The sequence below is a fragment of the Melozone crissalis genome, unplaced genomic scaffold, assembly GCF_028551555.1.
Source record: "Melozone crissalis strain CALT ecotype California unplaced genomic scaffold, PUWL_Pcris_2 ptg000251l_1, whole genome shotgun sequence".
NCBI lineage: Eukaryota > Metazoa > Chordata > Aves > Passeriformes > Passerellidae > Melozone > Melozone crissalis.
In genome coordinates, this window is record NW_026536010.1 from 952,416 (window position 1) to 971,560 (window position 19,145).

General features: G+C 49.1%; 2 protein-coding genes across 2 annotated transcripts in view; one reads left to right on the top strand and one right to left on the bottom strand.

Annotated features, from left to right (window-relative positions):
• On the top strand, positions 1-1,549 carry LOC128949618 (chymotrypsin-C-like). Its single transcript, XM_054294510.1, has 8 exons — positions 1-40; positions 159-250; positions 339-436; positions 511-636; positions 754-890; positions 974-1,119; positions 1,287-1,439; positions 1,532-1,549. The coding sequence occupies exons 1-8, from the start codon at positions 1-3 to the stop codon at positions 1,547-1,549; spliced, it is 810 nt and encodes a 269-aa protein (XP_054150485.1).
• The window catches only part of CASP9 (caspase 9), a 39,653-nt gene continuing 21,833 nt past the window's right edge, over positions 1,326-19,145 (bottom strand). The window contains exon 12 of the transcript XR_008484223.1: positions 1,326-1,367. The gene's annotated coding sequence lies outside the window, so the exon portion shown is untranslated. The remainder of the gene's footprint in view (positions 1,368-19,145) is intronic.

Below are 19,145 nucleotides of genomic sequence, written 5' to 3' on the forward strand. Positions count from 1 at the left end.
ATGCTGGGAGCCGTCTGTCTCGTCGTGCTGCTGGGCTACGGTAGGTGCAGGGCATGGGGAAGGGTCAGGGCAGGGGGGGAACAGGACCGTGGCGCCTGCCCTGGCCCTGGGCACGGGCACAGGCAGCCTCTGATGTCCCTTTGCCGGGTGTCACACAGCCTACGGATGTGGTCAGCCGGCCGTGCCACCACAGCTGAGCTCCCGCGTGGTGGGCGGTGAAGACGCTGTAGCCCACAGCTGGCCATGGCAGGTGAGGGGCACAGGGACAGGGATGGGGACAGGGATGGGGACAGGGATGGGGACGTTCCTGCTCTGACCCTGTGCCTCTGCCCTCGCAGATCTCACTGCAGTACAGGAGCGCTGGATCATGGAGCCACACTTGTGGCGGGACCCTCATTGCCCCCCAGTGGGTGCTGACAGCTGCCCACTGCATCAGGTGGGTGTTGGGGGCCATCTGTACAAGCAGGATGAGATATTTGTAGGGATTGACACTCTCTCTCTCCCTGGCAGCTCTTACATGACCTATCGTGTAGTGCTGGGCAAGCAGGACCTGTCAGAGGATGACGAGCCTGGTTCTGTGGCTGTTGGTGTGGAGAAGACAATTGTCCATGAGGATTGGGATTCCTACCTCATCATGTAAGGGATGGGATGCATCAGGGCTGGGTCTTGGGTGGTGTGGCCATGGTGCCTTTTTCCCCTGGCCATGGAGCCTTGTTCCCATGGACAGGGACCATGGCTGATGTCCCCCTGTAGCAACGACATTGCCCTGATCAAGCTGGCAGAGGAGGTGCAGGAGACTGACACCGTCCGTGCCGCCTGCTTGCCGGCTGCTGGCAAGATCCTGCCCAACAACTTCCCCTGCTATGTCACCGGCTGGGGACGCATCAGGAGTAAGTGGGATGTACCTGGGAGAGTCTCCAGAAAGGGGATGCAGGCAGAGGGTGTGAGGTACAAGCTTTGTCTCTCATTGCAGCCAATGGGCCCCTGGCTGATGCCCTGCAGCAGGCTCTGCTGCCCGTGGTGGACTATGAGACCTGCTCCAAGTGGGACTGGTGGGGCAGCTATGTGGATGAAAACATGGTATGTGCCGGCGGCGATGGCATCGTCTCTGGATGCAACGTGAGTGTGGGCACTGCATGCGGTGGGAGCCCCAATGATGTGGTACCATGGGCACTGGGAGGAGAGGGGATGCAGCCATGCTGGTGGATGGCTGGCAGGGATGAGGGGAGTGTTGGCAGGGTGTCCAGGAGCAATGGCACGGAGTGTCTCCCTGTCTCTCGGCACAGGGTGATTCTGGGGGCCCCCTGAACTGCCAGCGCGACGATGGGATCTGGGAGGTCGAGGGCATCGTCAGCTTCGGCTCCGGCCTGGGCTGCAACACGAAAAAGAAGCCGACAGTCTTCACCCGGGTGTCCGCCTACATCGACTGGATCAGCGAGGTGGGTGCCTCTTCCTCTGCCTCTCCCACACACAGGGGCTGTTCTTGCCCCACTGAGGGTCTTACCATGCCCCCCCTGTGTCTTTTTGGCAGAAAATGAGCACAAACTGAGGACACGGCATTGTGGAGATACCACTGTTGACCAAGATAAAAGCAAAAAATGCTGAGCTGGTCTCGCTGGTTTTTTCGGGGAAGAGATGTAGTGGAGCTGGGGACACACAACCAGGGCTGTGTCTGCTGATGCCAAGGCCCTTGCTTGTGTGCTGGGGAAGGTGTCCTTGTTGTGCATTGGGGCTGGGCAGGACTCTGCACAGGCTTTCGGGCACATCCTGCAGGATGCTTCCAGTCCTCAAGCTGTGGCTGAGGCATGGCCCTTGAGTGTTGGCAGTTACTTAGATGGGAGAGGGGCTGGGCTTTGTCCAGGTTATTCAGGAGAACTCCTGGGAACCCAGCTGGCCCTTGGGGACAATGTGGGACACTTGGTAGCTCCCAGGGTGCTTTATGGGACCTCACTGGCACTGCCTAGATGAGGGCTGACTTTCAAATGGGGCTCTTGAGGGAACTGGGTTGGCCTTGGGGAGCTTGAGAGAGTCTGACTAGTTTGGGAGGGGCCCGGGGTGTCTCCAGGAGCTCTCTTGGAGACGGAGCCCTCGGCAGCTGCATGGCACTGCCGGCTCCAACAACAGGACCTGTGACATGGTCCAGGAGCAGAGCATCTTACCATGGATCTCCTGTGGTGGCTGGAGGAACAAGGTGGGTGATGGGCAGCACGCAGAAACCCCAGCTGTGGAGTTCCCAGGAGGAGCCCGGGCTGCCCTGGAGGAGACTGGGATGTTTTCCAGGAAGAGGGCAGCATGTTGGTGGGAACAGATGTGAAGGAGCTGTCCAGGAAGTGGGTGTGGGTGCCACACCATCAGCCCCCGAGCAGAGCCATCCATTACACCATCATCCCATCGCGCTGCTGGAGCCCAGTCGGGATCCTCACGGTGTGAGGAGGAGGAGCAGAGCGAGCAGGGATGGACAGCAGCAGTTCAGGCTGAGTGGGGGATGTGGTGAACGGTGCCAGGTTTAGGAGCCGTGGTGCCACTGGACCCTTTAGCAGCACCATCACCAGCCCACAGAGCAGCACTGGCACCTGCACCAGGGCCCAAGAGCACTGGCACGAGCACTGGCACCGTGGGAGCCACCTGGGGACTCTCCAGAGATCCCTGGCACTTGTCAGCCTGACCAAAGCTTTAGCAGGTGAAGAGGAATGCAGGGTGGGATATGGTTTGGATGGACAGGAAATGTACTATGACTAAGGAACTGTAGGGATCACCCCAAAGGCAATTAAAGACCTGCCAGTCAGATGATGTGTGGAGGTGGCTACTCTGCACAGCAGGATGGGGCCAGGTGCTTGGGACAATGGTGTGGCATTGGCAGCATGATCTTCTGGTGTCGGAGGAAGGAGACCCAGACACCAGTTGGTTCATCCAAGTCCGATTTATTGACCGAATATGGCGGGTTAAATATAGTTCTTAATAAGCTTCATACATATTGCAAAAGTTGAGCTCAGGATTGGTTAGTTACATATCAGCAACTACACCTACTTCTACATTCTTGTGCTTATTCTTCTGTTACATTCTGCAGATATTCAGGACTAATCTCACCTCCCTTTCCTCATGTTGCAGCAAGGCCATCCGGCATTCTCGCCTGTCAGCAGTCACTGAATCAGAGACTGCTGACCTCCCTCTTTCAGCTTAACCAGTGGCATTATGTCAGTATGGCCTTTCTCAGCTAACCAACTCTTAATAAAATCCTCCACATTCTGGCTCGGCTGGAGAGCTCCAGGCTGTCTGCGGAAAGCTGAGTAATGTGGGGTCCCCCTGTCTCCTCTGTGTGTACCCACATGTGCCATGGGGACAGTTGTTTGGGCTGGGAATACAGGACCCTGGTGTCACAGCCTGTTGTGCCTGTCCTTGTGCATTGTGTCCCATCCTCAGAGGGGCTTTGGTGGACGAAGGAGTATTGTAGATCAAAGTTAACTCCGATTGAAATAAACAGGGCCAGGAGACTTCTTCTCCTTTTTCAATGCCTTTATTAAAAGTGATCAGCTCAGGATTGGGTGACTCGACGGGTCTGCAGTCTCCGTCGTCTTCCCGGACGACTCAGAGGAGGAGGATATGCGCAGCTCTGTCCACAAGGGGCAGAGCTGGGGATCACGTCCTCGTGGGAGCCTTTAGGGCCTGCTGATCCCGTCAGATGGTACCTTTGCCGCCTCAGTCAGCCTCGTCTCACCGCCGGGGTCGTCTCTCTTGGTCAGGGCGAGAGGCTCTGAAGGTGTTTTGCATCTCTGCAGGTTCAGCATTCGGCTCTTCACGTCTAGACATCACTCCAGTCTCTCAACTCTTAGGTGGCTCGTTGTTTTGGGGTTTTCTCCGTACACCGGGGGACCCATGCTGCATTGTGGTCTTGGAGTCACTTTGCATAGCCCCCCCCACCTTCTCAGGTCTCTTCTACTGTTCGGGAAAGTTCCCACCCTTCTGGGAAAGGTACAACTTAGCCTCGGGCGAGGCTCTGCTGATACAAAAGGAGCGATTAGCCACAACGACTCGTGATTACAATAACAAAACACGAAGAACTTCAGCAGCTACCCGTGGTCTGGCTGCTTTTTGTAACTTTTTCTCACAAAAAAAATATTACCCGAATTTTGTTCATAACAGTCCCCCCTCTTTTTCTTTGATCGAGCTTAAATTCTAAGCTCGCATCAACTCACAAATTTTTTTTTTGTTTTGAATCTACTATAAATCTCTTGTGCACTTTGGTAATCCTGGTTACTTAACCTTGTTACTTTCTTTGGTTTCTTCAGGTTGGTCTGCACGGCAAGTACTATTCTACTAAGACAGATAACTAAGCATAGTAAAAAAAGCAATCTTCCAAGTACACACACAGTGAGAAAAACTACCTTTTCCCATACATCCTTTTTGAAAATCTCCAGGTTCTCCTACCCACTGGAATCAAGTGTAGGAGTTTGTTCTTCATTATTTACACATGCCAATTTTTTTATTTCGTTTGAAATGTTCCTAATAATTGAATTCTTTATTTTTAATACTGCCTGGAGCCAGATTAATTTGTTTAACATAGATATTGGGATCTCAATTTGGCTTTTACAATTTTGGATTTTCTCAATTTCTATTTCACTTTCCCGGTTCTGTTTATTTTCTCCCAAATCATTATATATAGGAACTCCCAAACTTGATCCAGTTTCTTTGGGTAATAAGAGAATTGGTTTTATCGCTCTAGCAATGCAGTTGCCAGATGAGATCAAACTTAGGGATTTTGGGCTCCCCTGAAATGTGTTCCAAAAGGGGTTGATCTCCTTTCCAGTACACTTATATAAATACTTGTAACAAACAATTTTTCTTACCATTTTCACCATTTCTTTACTTTTTACTAGATCTGCTGAGCTCGTTTCAGCAGCATCACATTCAAAGCACAACCAGGCTTCCCCTATAGTACACTCTCCTAGGAGTGGCTGCCCGAAAGTGGCAATATTGTATGCTCTCCAATACACTCTCTTATTTTTCTGATAAAGGACCAATTGGGAGGGGTTAACACGATCAGGGTCAGAACTGATGTGGACTCTCGACAAGGAGCTCACTTCCTCCGCACAGAGAAGTTGGTAGCATTCACTGCACCGCTCAGCTGGGCTTCCCAGAGCACCACCAGCAATCAGAGCCATCAGTACTACCCTTCCCAAGAGTCCGGTATGGGTCATCTTGCAGAGCTTGCCCACCCGGCCTTGCCTCTTGGGGAATTTTACTGAGGAAAAGCTTCCAAGCTCTTTAGAGTCCCTTCTACCCGCTTCTCTGGTTAAACCCCTCTTGGTCTGTTCCCTACCAATTTTGGTTTCCCCTCCCAGGGGAGTGCTCTGTAGAGGATTAACCTGGAGTCTTTAGAAATAAATTGGGGAACTCAACCAGAATTACTTATTTACAGTCTTAAACTTTTTACCCACATAGTTTACACAAAACAGTTTTGAAACATTTTAAGCAATATTAGAACTCTGATACCAATTTTTCCCACACAGTTCAGTCTTTTTGACTCTTCCTTCTGAGAGTCAACTTTAAATCCTTTGGTCCTTTTACCACAGTATACTCAGGTGATTTAACTTGTGAAGCAGATGAATCCTTATCCAGTGCCCGGGGGTGAGTGGTGTGGACTCTGGCCCAATGCCAGAGGAAAAAAAAAACCCTGATGTTGAATCCTGGTCCAATGCCAGGATGCCAGAGGGAGAAAAAACCTTATGTTGAATCCTGGTCCAATGCCAGGGGGTGAGAGTGATGTGAGTCCAACCTTTTTCCTTTTGGTCTGCACAGTCGAATTAGTAATGAAGAGTACCTGAAACGGGCTTTCAAACACAGGCATTAATGGTCTGCTATTTAATGATTTTATCAAAACTCAGTTTCTCTGTCTAATGTTATTGGTTAATTTCTTTTTCCATAGCTTGCATGTTTCTCTCATCAACTTCTGCATACTCTGTATTTTGCAAGGAGTTGTATTTCTCAGCTAACTTTACTCCCAAAGTATTTTTATTCTCTTATATCTCTGTGTATTTAATTCACTGGTTTTCTGTTCTATTTTCAAGATCTTATTTATCTCTTGCTTCTGTTTCTTACTTTCACTTAGAGCTTAAATATTTCTTTCAACCTCTTACACTTAAATTTTTGGGTTTTTTTCTTACACCATTCTTCTACACAATACACTTCCCTCTAAGGTAATGTGGTAAAACTTATAATGCACAATCTACATTACCTCTATTCTAATTTGTCTATATTCACTCTCACACATTCCTTCACACCTTCAAGACACAAACTGGATCATTATTCCTAGATAATCACGGGTCCCTGAAGCCCCCTCTCACCCTGGGGTTGGCCCACAGGTCTCAGTATCCCTGGGCCTCTTGGAAGGGCCCTGACTCTGGTTGCCTCTGGTGCACATTCACCTGTGAGGCTGTCTGTGTGTCACTCACGCTCTTACAGCTATGGCTCCCTCACACACCTGGGGAGCACTAGTCTGGTTTGCAGGTCACACACGCTCTTTGGCCACAGCCCCCACCCGCCCGGGGGACACAAGCCTGGTTTGCAGGTCACACATACACACACTTACACTGCCCCCTTCCCACCTGCCCGGGAAGTTGAGGCTGACTTCGTGACTCACTCTCACACACACAAGACAACAATAAGGTACCTTTTACTTTCACATAATTTATTACACGTTAAGTATTACTGGCCAGTTTTGGTGGTATTGGATATCCTTTCTACCTAGCTGTTTTTTTGTCTAACTTCAGATGTTTTTCACTATTCTATACTATACTTCTTAGTAGTTTGTTGAGACAGGACTTATCTGCTCCTGTATCTACTCAAAAATTCAAATTCTTCATTTAGGGATCCCACTTCAAAGTTTACCAAGGGGCTCTTCTAGATGTTGCATCGGGTCCCCTATAGTGTAAAGCCCCTGACCCTCTAATCGTCACCTCTAAGGATCTTCCCTAAATTATCTTGTTCCCTGGCTACTGCCGCATCGAGACTAAGCTTTCTACAAAACCTCCTGACGTGTCCTGGCTCTCCACAGTAATAGCAATGTCGCTCTCTCAAAGGGCCTTGAGGTGTCTCCATCCCTCTTGCACCTGACAGTACTGGCCTATCCTTGCCTCCTCCTGGTGGTGGACCCGCCCACCCTGCACTTTCTCTAGCTACAGCAACCATGATCTTAGCCTTGGCCTTTGCTCTTTCTTCCTCCCTCCTTAAATACACCTTCAATGCCTCTTTTAACAATTCATTTATGTCCTTCTCTTGCCAATCTTCCATCTTCTCCAGTTTTCTCCTTATATCAGGCCAAGATTTGGTAACAAATTGGACTTTTAGCAGCATTTGACCTTCTGGGGTGTCTGGGTCTATTCTAGAGTACAACTGGAAGTTCCGCCTTAGGCGATTAAGCCAGGCAGCAGGAGCTTCATCCTTCTCCTGTGTACCCTCAAACGCCAATTGGGTGTTAGTTCCTTTGGGAACTGACTCTTTGATCCCCCGTATCATCAAAGATCTATATTCCCTCATGGCCTTCCTCCCCTCCTCCTGGTTAGGGTTCCAGCTGGGCTCCGTTAGTGGCAATTTCTGTTCACCTGATGGCACCTGGGGTCCTGGACTGTTATCTTTCTCCCATATTCTTATGCCAGCCGCCCTTATCATCTGGACCTCTTCTGGGGAAAATAATATACTCAGGATGCAATTCATCTCCCCCCAAGTGTAGATATTTGGACCTAGAAATTGATCCACTTGGTTGGCTATGCCCACTGGGTCCTCCACTAAATGCCCCAACTCTTTCTTGAATCCTCTCACCTCAGAAGCAGTTAGGGGAGCATTCACAAAGCCAACACCTCCCGCTACTCCTCCCATAGGAACCTCTCTGAGGGGAAAGAGTCTCTCTGCCTTGGAGGTCTTGGATCTGGTGCTACAGTACGGCCCATCTTCAAATGCCAAACTACTTTGAGGAATATCTGGGTTACCGTGAACTTCCTGCCCATCAGCAGGTGTATTTGATGATAGCTGTTTATCAGGCGAGGAGGCATTTGTGTCCCAACTAGGAGGAGGTAAAGGGACAGCAATAGGAGGGGGAGAAGAGCCTGAGTGAATATTCAGCGGAGCTGGAGAAGGGGTGGAGAATGCAGCAGGTGGAGTAGGCGCTTGTGGTGATGCAGAAGGATCTGGAGGAGCTGAAGGGGGCGGTGAGGGAGTGGTTGGAGGAGATACTGGGTTTACCATAGCGGAAGCTGAAGAGGTAGAAGGAGGAATTTGAGCAGGTGGTAATGAGAGGGCAGCCAGGGGAGGAACCGGACCTGCCATTTGAGGTGCTTGTAGAAGAGGATTATAAGGTGGAGGGGCAGAAGGAGGCAAATAATCCAGGGGGTCCCATCTTTTACTAGTTCTATCATCCCCTCCTTCGTTCCCCTCTTTCTTCCTCTGTACCTTACAAATTCGCACCCCTTCATCCCCAATAGTGCTCTTTACCCAGCAAGATATATACAGTAATTGCTCAGGATCAGTATCTCCTCGAGCTGTCAGATAATTATTTAATTGTTGGCACATCCACTTATCCTTTGTCCCACACCAAGGCCATCCTCCTTGCACCTCTAATTCTGGCCACACTTCCATACAATAATGGATCATTTTCACTTTATCTAATCCCTCCGTGGCCTCTATAGAATCCCATTTTTCTAACAGTTCTCCTAAGGGACTATTGGGATGTATGTCTCTCAGTCTCTTGCCGGTCTTTTTACTACTACAACATCCCATTTTTCAGGTCTCAATAACAAAGTCTCAAAGGTGCCTCAACTGACCGGTAATTTCAAAAAAACCTTGTTTGAGGAGCTTCAGCCTCCTCCACTGAACTTCAAATTTCTGCCTGATGCTCAGGACTTTATACTGAAACAACTGCCCAATCTCTTGATTGCCCAACTTTCGTCAGGTCTTATATCTATCGGGACTTGAACACACGATGCCTTGGCCAAGAATCCGGGTCGTGCCTGACTCCCTCAGTCAGGAGAAACAACTGCCTGATTTTTAGTTTGCCTAACTCGCCAATTTTTAGGCTTCACCATATCAGGACTTAAAAGCAAACCACAGCCTCCTTTGCTGGGGTTTGTGCCTGACTCCCTTTGTCAGGACTTACTTTGCCTGCAGGGCTTGCGAAAACACCCGAATCCTTCTCGGGACTGACAAATCTTACGCGAATCCTTCTCGAGACTTACAAAAGTGCCTGACCTCCCTCTGTCAGGACTTTGGGGTGCGTGCCACTCATACACAGTAATTCACTCCGCACGCCCGGAGTGGGGGGGCCCTTTATTTCCCCTTGGGAGACGGCTTCACTCACACTGAGTCCACTCGCTTCCCCCTGTTCCTGGCCGGGTTTCTCGCGAAAAACCGAAAACGCAGTACTGAGGGGTCCCACTCGCTTCGAAGGTCCGGCTGCCGGCCCTCGTCTCACTCATACACACATGCGCACGTCTCCCACTCCCGCCACCGAGTTTCTCACCAGTCCGGTGCTCCGGTGCTCCTCTGCGTCGCTGTCCTGAGCCGATCCCTGGTCCTAGTAGCCAGCTGTCCTCTGAAGATCCAAGATGGCCAGTCCTGAGTCTTCTTGCGGCGTGGCTATCCCGGACGAGCCCCCAGCTGAAATAAACAGGGCCAGGAGACTTCTTCTCCTTTTTCAATGCCTTTATTAAAAGTGATCAGCTCAGGATTGGGTGACTCGACGGGTCTGCAGTCTCCGTCGTCTTCCCGGGCGACTCAGAGGAGGAGGATATGCGCAGCTCTGTCCACAAGGGGCAGAGCTGGGGATCACGTCCTCGTGGGAGCCTTTAGGGCCTGCTGATCCCGTCAGATGGTACCTTTGCCGCCTCAGTCAGCCTCGTCTCACCGCCGGGGTCGTCTCTCTTGGTCAGGGCGAGAGGCTCTGAAGGTGTTTTGCATCTCTGCAGGTTCAGCATTCGGCTCTTCACGTCTAGACATCACTCCAGTCTCTCAACTCTTAGGTGGCTCGTTGTTTTGGGGTTTTCTCCGTACACCGGGGGACCCATGCTGCATTGTGGTCTTGGAGTCACTTTGCATAGCCCCCCCCACCTTCTCAGGTCTCTTCTACTGTTCGGGAAAGTTCCCACCCTTCTGGGAAAGGTACAACTTAGCCTCGGGCGAGGCTCTGCTGATACAAAAGGAGCAATTAGCCACAACGACTCGTGATTACAATAACAAAACACGAAGAACTTCAGCAGCTACCCATGGTCTGGCTGCTTTTTGTAACTTTTTCTCACAAAAAAAATATTACCCGAATTTTGTTCATAACACCGATGATGGGGAGAGATTCATGAGGAGGACTCCTAGGATATCAGAAGGCTAATTAATTACTTTATTATACTATTCCATATACATTTCATCTAAACTGAATCTGCCGAGCACTCACTCTGCACACAATGCTCACACTGCCCTGAATCTCCTGACTGTCAGCCAACACTCTTTTTGTGTGTCAGGACTGTTTGTGTTGGCTGACAGTCAGGAGATTCTTTGGCAACATTCACTCACTCACTTCACACTCACTTCACACCTTCAACACAGACAGTTCCGACACACACACACACTTGGCCCTGATAGGCCAAGGAAACAAAACATCCTCACTTTGGATAAGCAATCTCCATATTGCATTCTACTTTGGCACAACACAGGCACTGCCAGTTATAAGAATTGTGTTTTCCCTTTCTCTGAGGTTCAGAGAATATGAATCTCAGAAATTCTTGGGAAGAATTGTGCCTTGCTTGTCTCTGTGAAGAGAAATGTGGCAACACCTCACCCCTCTTCTTATAATAAAAAGAAAAAGGAGCTGCGTTTGTAATTCTTCTGCTGGGCCCTTGGAGAAGAGAGAACAGTCATATCTGGAGAGGCTTATCCATGGCCAATTGAAACCTCAATCAAGTGCTGACATAGAATTATCAAGGAGATTCTTTACCTGTAGAATATTTACTTCTATTATATCACTAACACAAGGTTTACCATATCAGGAACCCAAACCACTATGCAAAGAAAGTTCATTGTTTCAAGTCCAAACAGCTCCGTTTCAGGAGATGGTCCATTCATTCACTGGAGATGTTGCTCTTTGACATTCCTGAAGGTCCTGGTTCTGAAACAGACCTGCCAAATCCTGAAATAGAGAATTGCTAAAGAAAATCAATATTAACTTTTAGAAATCCAAAAGTACTAAAAAATCTCTGGAAAACCATGGCCCCAGCCTATAATTCAACCACTTGGGCCAAGTCTGACTCATGGCTTTCCAGCACTCTGGACTGGAAATGAGAGGTCAGCCTTTTCCACCTTTCTTTTTTTTTTCTTTTTTTCTCAGAAACACCAAAAGCAGCAGAGGGGTTTTGGACCCTGCGTGGCAGAGTGGGGCTGAGCCCCTGGCCCTGGTTCAGGTGGGTGGACAAGGACCCCAGACCCAGCTCATGGGACAGCGGCCCGGGCCCGGTTAGGTGACCCAAAGCCACCAAACCCAGCAGTGGGCTGGGCAGGGGCTCCGGGCCAGGGGGATGGGCCAAACAGCCCAGACCTGGCCCGTGAGGCGGGGTCTTTGTTCTCACAGCCCCCACCATGCTGTGAGTGTCTCAGCAACAGGAGTGGCCAAATGCCTTCTCCCTCTCCCCCCAGAACCGCTGGTGCTGGCGGCTGGGAAGGAGAAGCTTTCCCGGGGATGGGGCACCCAGATCTCGGGGTCCCATCTGCCCAGAGCAAACAAGTTCCCTCCACCCCTTGCTGCGCCATTCTCCCCCACAATACAAACAAGTGTTGCCCAGCCCTCTGATCAGTGGCACCATCCCCATCCCCTGGGAGCTTGGGACCAGAAGCAGTACCTCCAGGAACCACACCCTCCACGCCGCTGGCGCACACGGGGGGAACCAGGCCCCCCAAATCCCAGTAACAATCCCCTGACCAACCCAGAGTCAGCCTGTGAAAAATACTGTAGTATATGGTACAGATAATTCATGCTATTAATGTATAAAATATTGTAAGATCCAAACTATGTCTTTTGACCACCCTGGCTGGGAGCAGTGTCTTATTCATATACATCTAGTTCCTGGACTACGTTGAGATAACATCAGGGTCTATAACGTAAGAATAGAAGCTTCCAGGGCGATAATCACCAGCTTCCCTGGGTCCCGGGACCACTCAAGAGTGATTATCGCCTCAATGATTACATCTACCACAGCGCCACCCTAATACATGTGAAGGCTGACTTCCCCGAAGTTCTCTGACAACATCCAGACACCTGGACTGGATTTTTGTCTACCTTTGCACATGTAAAGGCACAGCTATGCATGTGAAGAGACACAAAGAATGTTTGGTCATCTCTGCCTCGGGCAGAATAAGCTGTATAAGAACTCGCTGTGCGAAGCAGCATTCGTGAACAGGGGGAAACTCTGACATTCGGAGGTCAGATCCATGTGTTCTCCCAGCGCCGAACCCGGACTCGACACTGCCCCTTGGCTGTGGTGGTTTTTGACAACCGAAATTCGGTCTCACAGACAAATTAATAAGTCTTTGCTAAATTTTCTTATAAATTTGGCTCTTGATTTGATCATTTATAACAATGCCCTGTCCCAGGCAAACACTGAGTTTCAAAGTGTTCAGCCGAGAGGCGCCGGCTGTGAGCAAATGAGCCGTGCCTCCCCTGGGGGACAGGCTGGCGTCCCTTTCCTCAGTCCCAGCTCTCACCACAGGGGCAGCCTTGGGAGAGCCTGAAAAACTCGGGAGGGAAGCTGGGCAGGTTGCAGGTGCCGCAGCAGCTGCACCTGGGGGTGGCGGGGGCAGCAGGATCGGCTGCAGGAGCGGCAAAAGCGTGCAAGGAAGCCCTGCCGCAGTCTCTCTTGGTTCCAGGTGGGGCAGTTCCGGCGCGGGCTCTGCTACTGAGGGAGGGGTTGGCGGTCTGGGTGCAGGCACTGAGGCAGCCGCCACTGGAGGTGGGGCTGCAGGAGGCATGTGGGGAAGTTCTGTGGGCTGGTCACTGTCCTCAGTGTCTTCCTGAACAGGAGCCAGGCCAGTGGGAGATGGTGGGGGTTGTTGGGGATTGTCCCTAGCTTCAACATTTCCCGCCAGCATGGCAGGCAAGGGCAGGGCCACTGCGGTTGGAGCCATGATGGACCGTGCTGAAGGTGGGACGGTGGGTGGGGCCGGCAGGGGCAGCAATGCCACCACTGGAGCAGCAGGCAGCCCTCTCAGCCCTGGGAGGGGCAGAGGAGGTGGCCCCTGCACATGCTCCAGATGACAAACTCTCCACCGACACCTTGGGCAGAACCTCCTCTCCCTGCTCTGCGCGCGGGGACAAGCCAGCGGTGGCAACTGTCCTTGAAGAGTCTCTTCTCCCACCAGCCATGGTAGGGCGGGGCAGGTGGATCCCCACGCAGGGGGAGACATCCCCCCACATCCCTGCTGGAGGCCCTCACAAAGTCAGAAACGCTCTTGAAATAAAGGTGGTCCCCTCTCACAAATGCGAAAAGCAGCTCCCAGGTCGGCAGCTACCGAGTTCATTGGAAATGCCTCAGAAAATAAGCACCCAGGGCATTCCACACTGGGGGGTCCCAGGAGGAATTCATGCCCATGGGGAGCCCATGGCGTTTGGCCCAGCCAAAAAAACTCATAAAGTTCTTGCTGGGGCACAAGAACTCCATGGTCACGAAGCGTGACCTCCCAGAATTCCAAAGTGAATCTCTCTCCCCGTGAAAATTGAGTGCTCATGTCCACAGACATGTCTTCCCAAAGTCAAAGCCCACCCAATCAGGCAGTGTCTGCCAGAAGAGTTTCCCCCCACCCCTGCCTCCAAGGCTCGGGGGATAAACACGGTCGGAAAAGACCGGGTCTCTGCCAAGGGAGACTTAGGAAAGGGGTAGTACCTTTCTCTCAGGGGAAAGCAGGCGGCAGCATCCAGCATTGGGGTCCTGCAGGGTCCTAGAGGCTTTTCCCACCTGTCCCACGAAGATCTCTGGACATGCTTCCTGGGAAGAATTGGGCCTTGCTTTCCTCTGTGAAGAGAAGTGTGGCAACAAAGGAGCCCTGGAAAAGGCCCCAGAGTGCCACAAGGCTCTCTGCTGGGGTGTCAGCCCTGCCCCAACCAGCCAGGCATGGGCATCCTCCCACAGTGTGTGTTACCCCAATAACCAGTGTCGCCCTGCCCAGGAAGTGGTGAAGACTTGTGATCCCTCTGGGAGAAGAACCTTTTTCTAACATCCAGTCTGTCCTTGGCCACAGCTCCAGCCGTTCCTTTGGGCCCTGTCCCTGGTCACAGAGATCAGAGCTGCCCCTCGGGAGGAGCTGCAGCCTCCAGAGAGGTCTGACCTCAGTCTCCTCCAGCTGAACAAACCAACAGACTTCAGCCTCAATTACTTTTAGTCTCTATGGCTGCATAGAGTTTCATGAATATTTGTTATATGTTGTCAATTATTGTTATATTCTGTTCATATAATTTATAACTGACACAGTAAATCTACAGGTTAACCTAAAAAAGTGTAAGCTTTATTTTTATTAAATGGCTAACATCCTATGTAGACTCTATAGGATGTGTCCATTATTAAGTATTTAACAATATGAGAGAATAAGGGGAAGTTTAAAAGAATACAACTAAACTTTGTGAAGTTCATTACTTTTACTTCACTGTGGAAATATAAGTACTCAAACAATCCCTTACATAAAAATTTCAAGTTATTAGTGATCTTTACCCACTCCTGGGGATGAGAGCTCGGGACACCCAGGGACACCTGAACAAGCTCCCCTGACACTGAGCAGCATCCCAATGCTGATGGCACAGAGCATAGGGAAGCACTGCCCTGACACATGGTGCCAGTCCACATCCTGGGCTCCCCTCAGGGGCATCCAGCAAGGAGGAGGGAGAAAAGCAGTTGGGCCCATGTAGTAAGCCCAAAAGAGCATTTCCCCATCTCTCCCTCAGCCCCCACTCTCCTCCAGTTCCACCACACACTCCAACACCACAGCTAAGCCACTGCAGAACTCCTGCTCTTCTCTCCCCTCCACCCAGGATGTCCCAAGAAGGGACAAGCCACTGCAGTCCACATCATGGAAGAAGGAAAAGGACAAGACAGAGACATGTGGAGCCCCTGGGGGAGCATTCCCTGGTCTAGGGAGACACAAGAAACTTCCCTCAAAAAGCTGTTAGACCCCATTGGCTCTTTCCCCTGTTCCTATGTCTGTCCCTATGTCCCTGAGCCACTCCTTCCCTATTCCCTGATTGACCCTCATCTTTGTACTGCCTCGAGACCAGGGTCAGCCCCCAGGCTCCTGCAGAAAGAAAGCCGGACCCTCTATGTGCATGTGTCTGGGACCTGATCATCTCACCACACGCCTGAATAAAACACCTGTGGATATTATGCAAAGGTCCTTTTTGCTTCCTTATCCTGGAGTATGCTAGCAGCAATTCAGCCTACTACAAATGGCGCCCGAACAGGGACCTCTTCTCCTAGAAAATATCTGCACTACACCAGCCCAACAATTTTGTTGTCTTACCCCAGTGTGTTGAGTTTGAAATTTTAGTTCCTTCCTCCTTTTACTCTTGGGTGTTGGGAAGAGACTGGGTTAAGATGGAAACAACACTCACTCACCAGAACAAGAAGCTCACCTCCACCTTAAAAAGTCTTTTCTTCAAGAAGATTTTGGTTTTGCAGAGGGGGAGTTAAAGTTGTTTTGTACACTGGTTATTTAAACATTTTACTTATATTTCGTGGAACATAATCCTAACCAATGACTTTCTAGAAGTAGTTTGGGAAAAATTAAGACCTGAAGAAGTCCATAAAGAATTCTATCCTTTTTTTAATATGATGATGATATGCATTCAGAATCTTGAGGTACAGTTAAAAAATGGAGAACCCCAGCTGAAAACCCCTTCTCCAAGCTCTTCCATCTTTACTCCTGATGCCCAGGTTTGCTGTCACTGCATGGCCACAACCGCGTGGTTGCATTCACATGGTCAAGATGGCAGAGACCGCACAGCAATGGCCATGGGGTCTCCCCTTCCACCCTCTAGTCCACACATCTCCTCCAACAGCTTCCACAGTCTCAGGAGTGAGGGAGGGGAGGTCAAAGGAGTGGCGTCTGATTAGCAATGTAAAGCTGCACCAGTTTCTTACAACGAAGGGGAAAGAAACCCCACGGGCACTTGCATTTTTGGAAAGGACAGAAAACAAAGAATGGATGTGTTTAACTCAGTTGCTATAGCACCACAAGATGTGGCATGGGTGGCGAGAGCCATCCCCGCTCACACTGAACAGCTGCCTCCGCGGAAAACCTGCAGCCGAGCCCAGGTCACAGCAGCCCACAGCACTGGGGCAGAGGGTGGGTGGGTGAGACCGGCAGGCAGGCAGCCCTGCCAGGGGTAGGGCTCAGAACTGCAGACCTGGCAGCGAAACCGCCACCCCCTGCCTGCCTGCAGAGCCAGCACCACTGCTGAAGCCCTCTGCCAGCAGCGCCCGTGGCCATCAGCTGAGTGAGACCCCTGAGACAAAGCCAGGTCTCAGTGTGGCAACCAGCCCCGGGAGCATGATGAACCCCACACAGCAAAGCACCAACCTCAACATCAACAGCACATCCAGCACCAGCAACACCAACACAAACCCACTGGCAGAGGTAAAAAGTCCTTGCCATGAATGTTTTGGGGACAGTAAAATGGTTCAATGTAAAAAACACAGTTTCATCACCTGGTATGATATCAAAGAAAATGAGTTTTTTCATCAGACTGCTATAAAAAAGAACAACCACAAGAAATACCTCCAAGTCTAGGAGATAGAGAAATTGTGGAATTTCATATAATACAAGGAAGAAAAGGCCCCCAAGCAGCTGATGTGACAGGACCTGGTGGAATTCCAGTGCAAGGTAATAAACATGCACCAAACTGTAAACCTGCGAAATATTACCCACGTCATGGAAGTCCTCCACACTCCTACCAAGGAAATAAAATCCAAAACCAACAACCAAGCCCCAGCAACAGTCTAAAAGCTGAAAGAGCACAGAACACTGATGAGCCATCCTCCTTCCAAGAGTCCACCTCCACAATGAAAGAACCTTCCAGTTCAGTAAGTCCCACTTCTTCTAATACCCTTCCCCAATTACTGTGGCCTCCCTGTCCTCCTCCCACTTTCCCCTTTGCATTTCCATTGTCCTATTACCCCTTTTTTATGTTCCCACAAATTCCTATCACCTTTTCCCCCTTCCATGGTCTCCCTCCACTAAACCCTTTCCGCAGAGTTCCTTCATAATACCAGAGGGAGGGTGAGTGGGAGAGAAAGAAATGAAAGTTTCCCTAAAGTAACCATCTTTTTCTTAAAGTTAATGATTTCTATTTGGGGTTTCCAGCAGACACTCCACCACCTACACTACCTTGTACAGAGCCAATTACTGCCAACAACACTGCCCCACGTGGCAGAGAACCAGTCCCTGCTGAAGGAACCTTCTCCTGACTTGGTTTCCTGATAAACCATACTAAGAAAATCCCGCATCCCTCCTGCCAGCTCTAAGAAAATCTGCTTGGACACTGGGGACTCAGAATTGCTTGCATTTTGAAAATTGTCTTATGAGCACTTTTAATTGTTTTTGTCATTTTGTGTTGATTCAATTGATCCTTCAGAGAAGCTTTCTTAATAATATAAAAAATGGGAAATTGTGGAGACCATGGGGAGGGGGGCATTCCCTGGTCTAGGGAGACACAAGAAGCTTCCCTCAAAAAGCTGTTAGACCCCATTGGCTCTTTCCCCTGTCCCTATGTCCCTGAGCCACTCCTTCCCTATTCCCTGATTGGCCCCTATCTTAGTACTGCCCCAAGACCAGGGTCGGCCCCCAGGCTCCTGCAGAAAGAAAGCCAGACCCTCTATGTGCATGTGTCTGGGACCTGATCATCTCACCGTGCAGCTGAATAAAACACCTGTGGATATTATGCAAAGGTCCTTTTTCCTTCCTTACCCTGGATTATGCTGGCAGCAATTCAGCTTGCTACAGAGCCATTTGTGCCCAAAGTCAATCACCAGCTCCCTGTATCCCCAGCCCATGGGACACCCCAGTCTCAAGACTCCCTTGGTGAGAGAACTGGGGAAATAAAGAAGGGCAAGTGTGAGCAATGAAGAGAGATGGGGAAGACTGATTCGGTGATCAGAATCTGATTTTAATAGATACAATTAGTAGCATGTGAAAAATAGAAGGGCAATTTAAAACAATGTGTTATCAATTTCTTAAACATTGTACTATTACTTAGAGTCTGTACTATTTGGCAAGCTTTAGATTTTTAAAGTGAGAGCTTTAAAAATCATTCCCAGGTATGATTTCAAGTTCACTTGAAACAGAGATTTAGCTATTATAGGTCCAAATTCAGCAAGTCAAAATTACTTGAGTATAGTTTCGGTGTAGAAAAATTTCTCTTCCAGTTAAAATGAGGACTTGACCAAGTGTCCAGGCTTATAGGTGGAAAAATCTCTTTATTTTAGAAACGTCTTAGTAATAGTAGTTAGAAAAATAATATATGTCTTATATATAGCTATACAGAGATATATGAAGATTTGTAAAGTAGCTGGTTTTGTCATTTAGCATTAGTTAAACAGGTAAACATAGACACATAGCAAATTATTAAAGTAATGCTTGTTATAAAAGTCAATGAATTGATATCATAAGATTAACAGCATAATCAGAGTTACTAATACATCAGTAGGAACTCATATAAGAAATTCAGGTTATAATTGAAGTCTTTAAGAAATTGAGGTTATATTTTCCTAGACATATATGACATTAAGGCAAAAAGATAAAAAATAAAGCATTAAATAACCCACAACTAATAGCAATCATAATATGGCGACTCATTTTCCAGTACTACTTATAAAAAAATAAAATAGCAAAAATTATTCTAATTGCTATAGTAAAAAAGTTGTATCTTGTAATTTAAATGAGCAAATTTTGACAAAAATTCATTCAGGCATTATGTGATTCACTTCTATAGCAAATGTAATAGCAAAAGTAATTCAGACAGGTAAGCTTCAACAAAACTTAAAATCAACTTCACTAAAACTTAACCTTAATAAATATATCTAAAAGAACTTAAAGTTAGCACCACTGAGACTAAACAAAAATTAATCTTAACTAGA

Coding starts and splice junctions, on each gene's coding strand:
- LOC128949618 (XM_054294510.1), top strand. CDS start 1: ATGCTGGGAGCCGTCTGTCTCGTCGTGCTGCTGGGCTACG. Junction 41..158: donor CGTCGTGCTGCTGGGCTACG/GTAGGTGCAGGG, acceptor GGTGTCACACAG/CCTACGGATGTGGTCAGCCG. Junction 891..973: donor CGGCTGGGGACGCATCAGGA/GTAAGTGGGATG, acceptor CTCTCATTGCAG/CCAATGGGCCCCTGGCTGAT.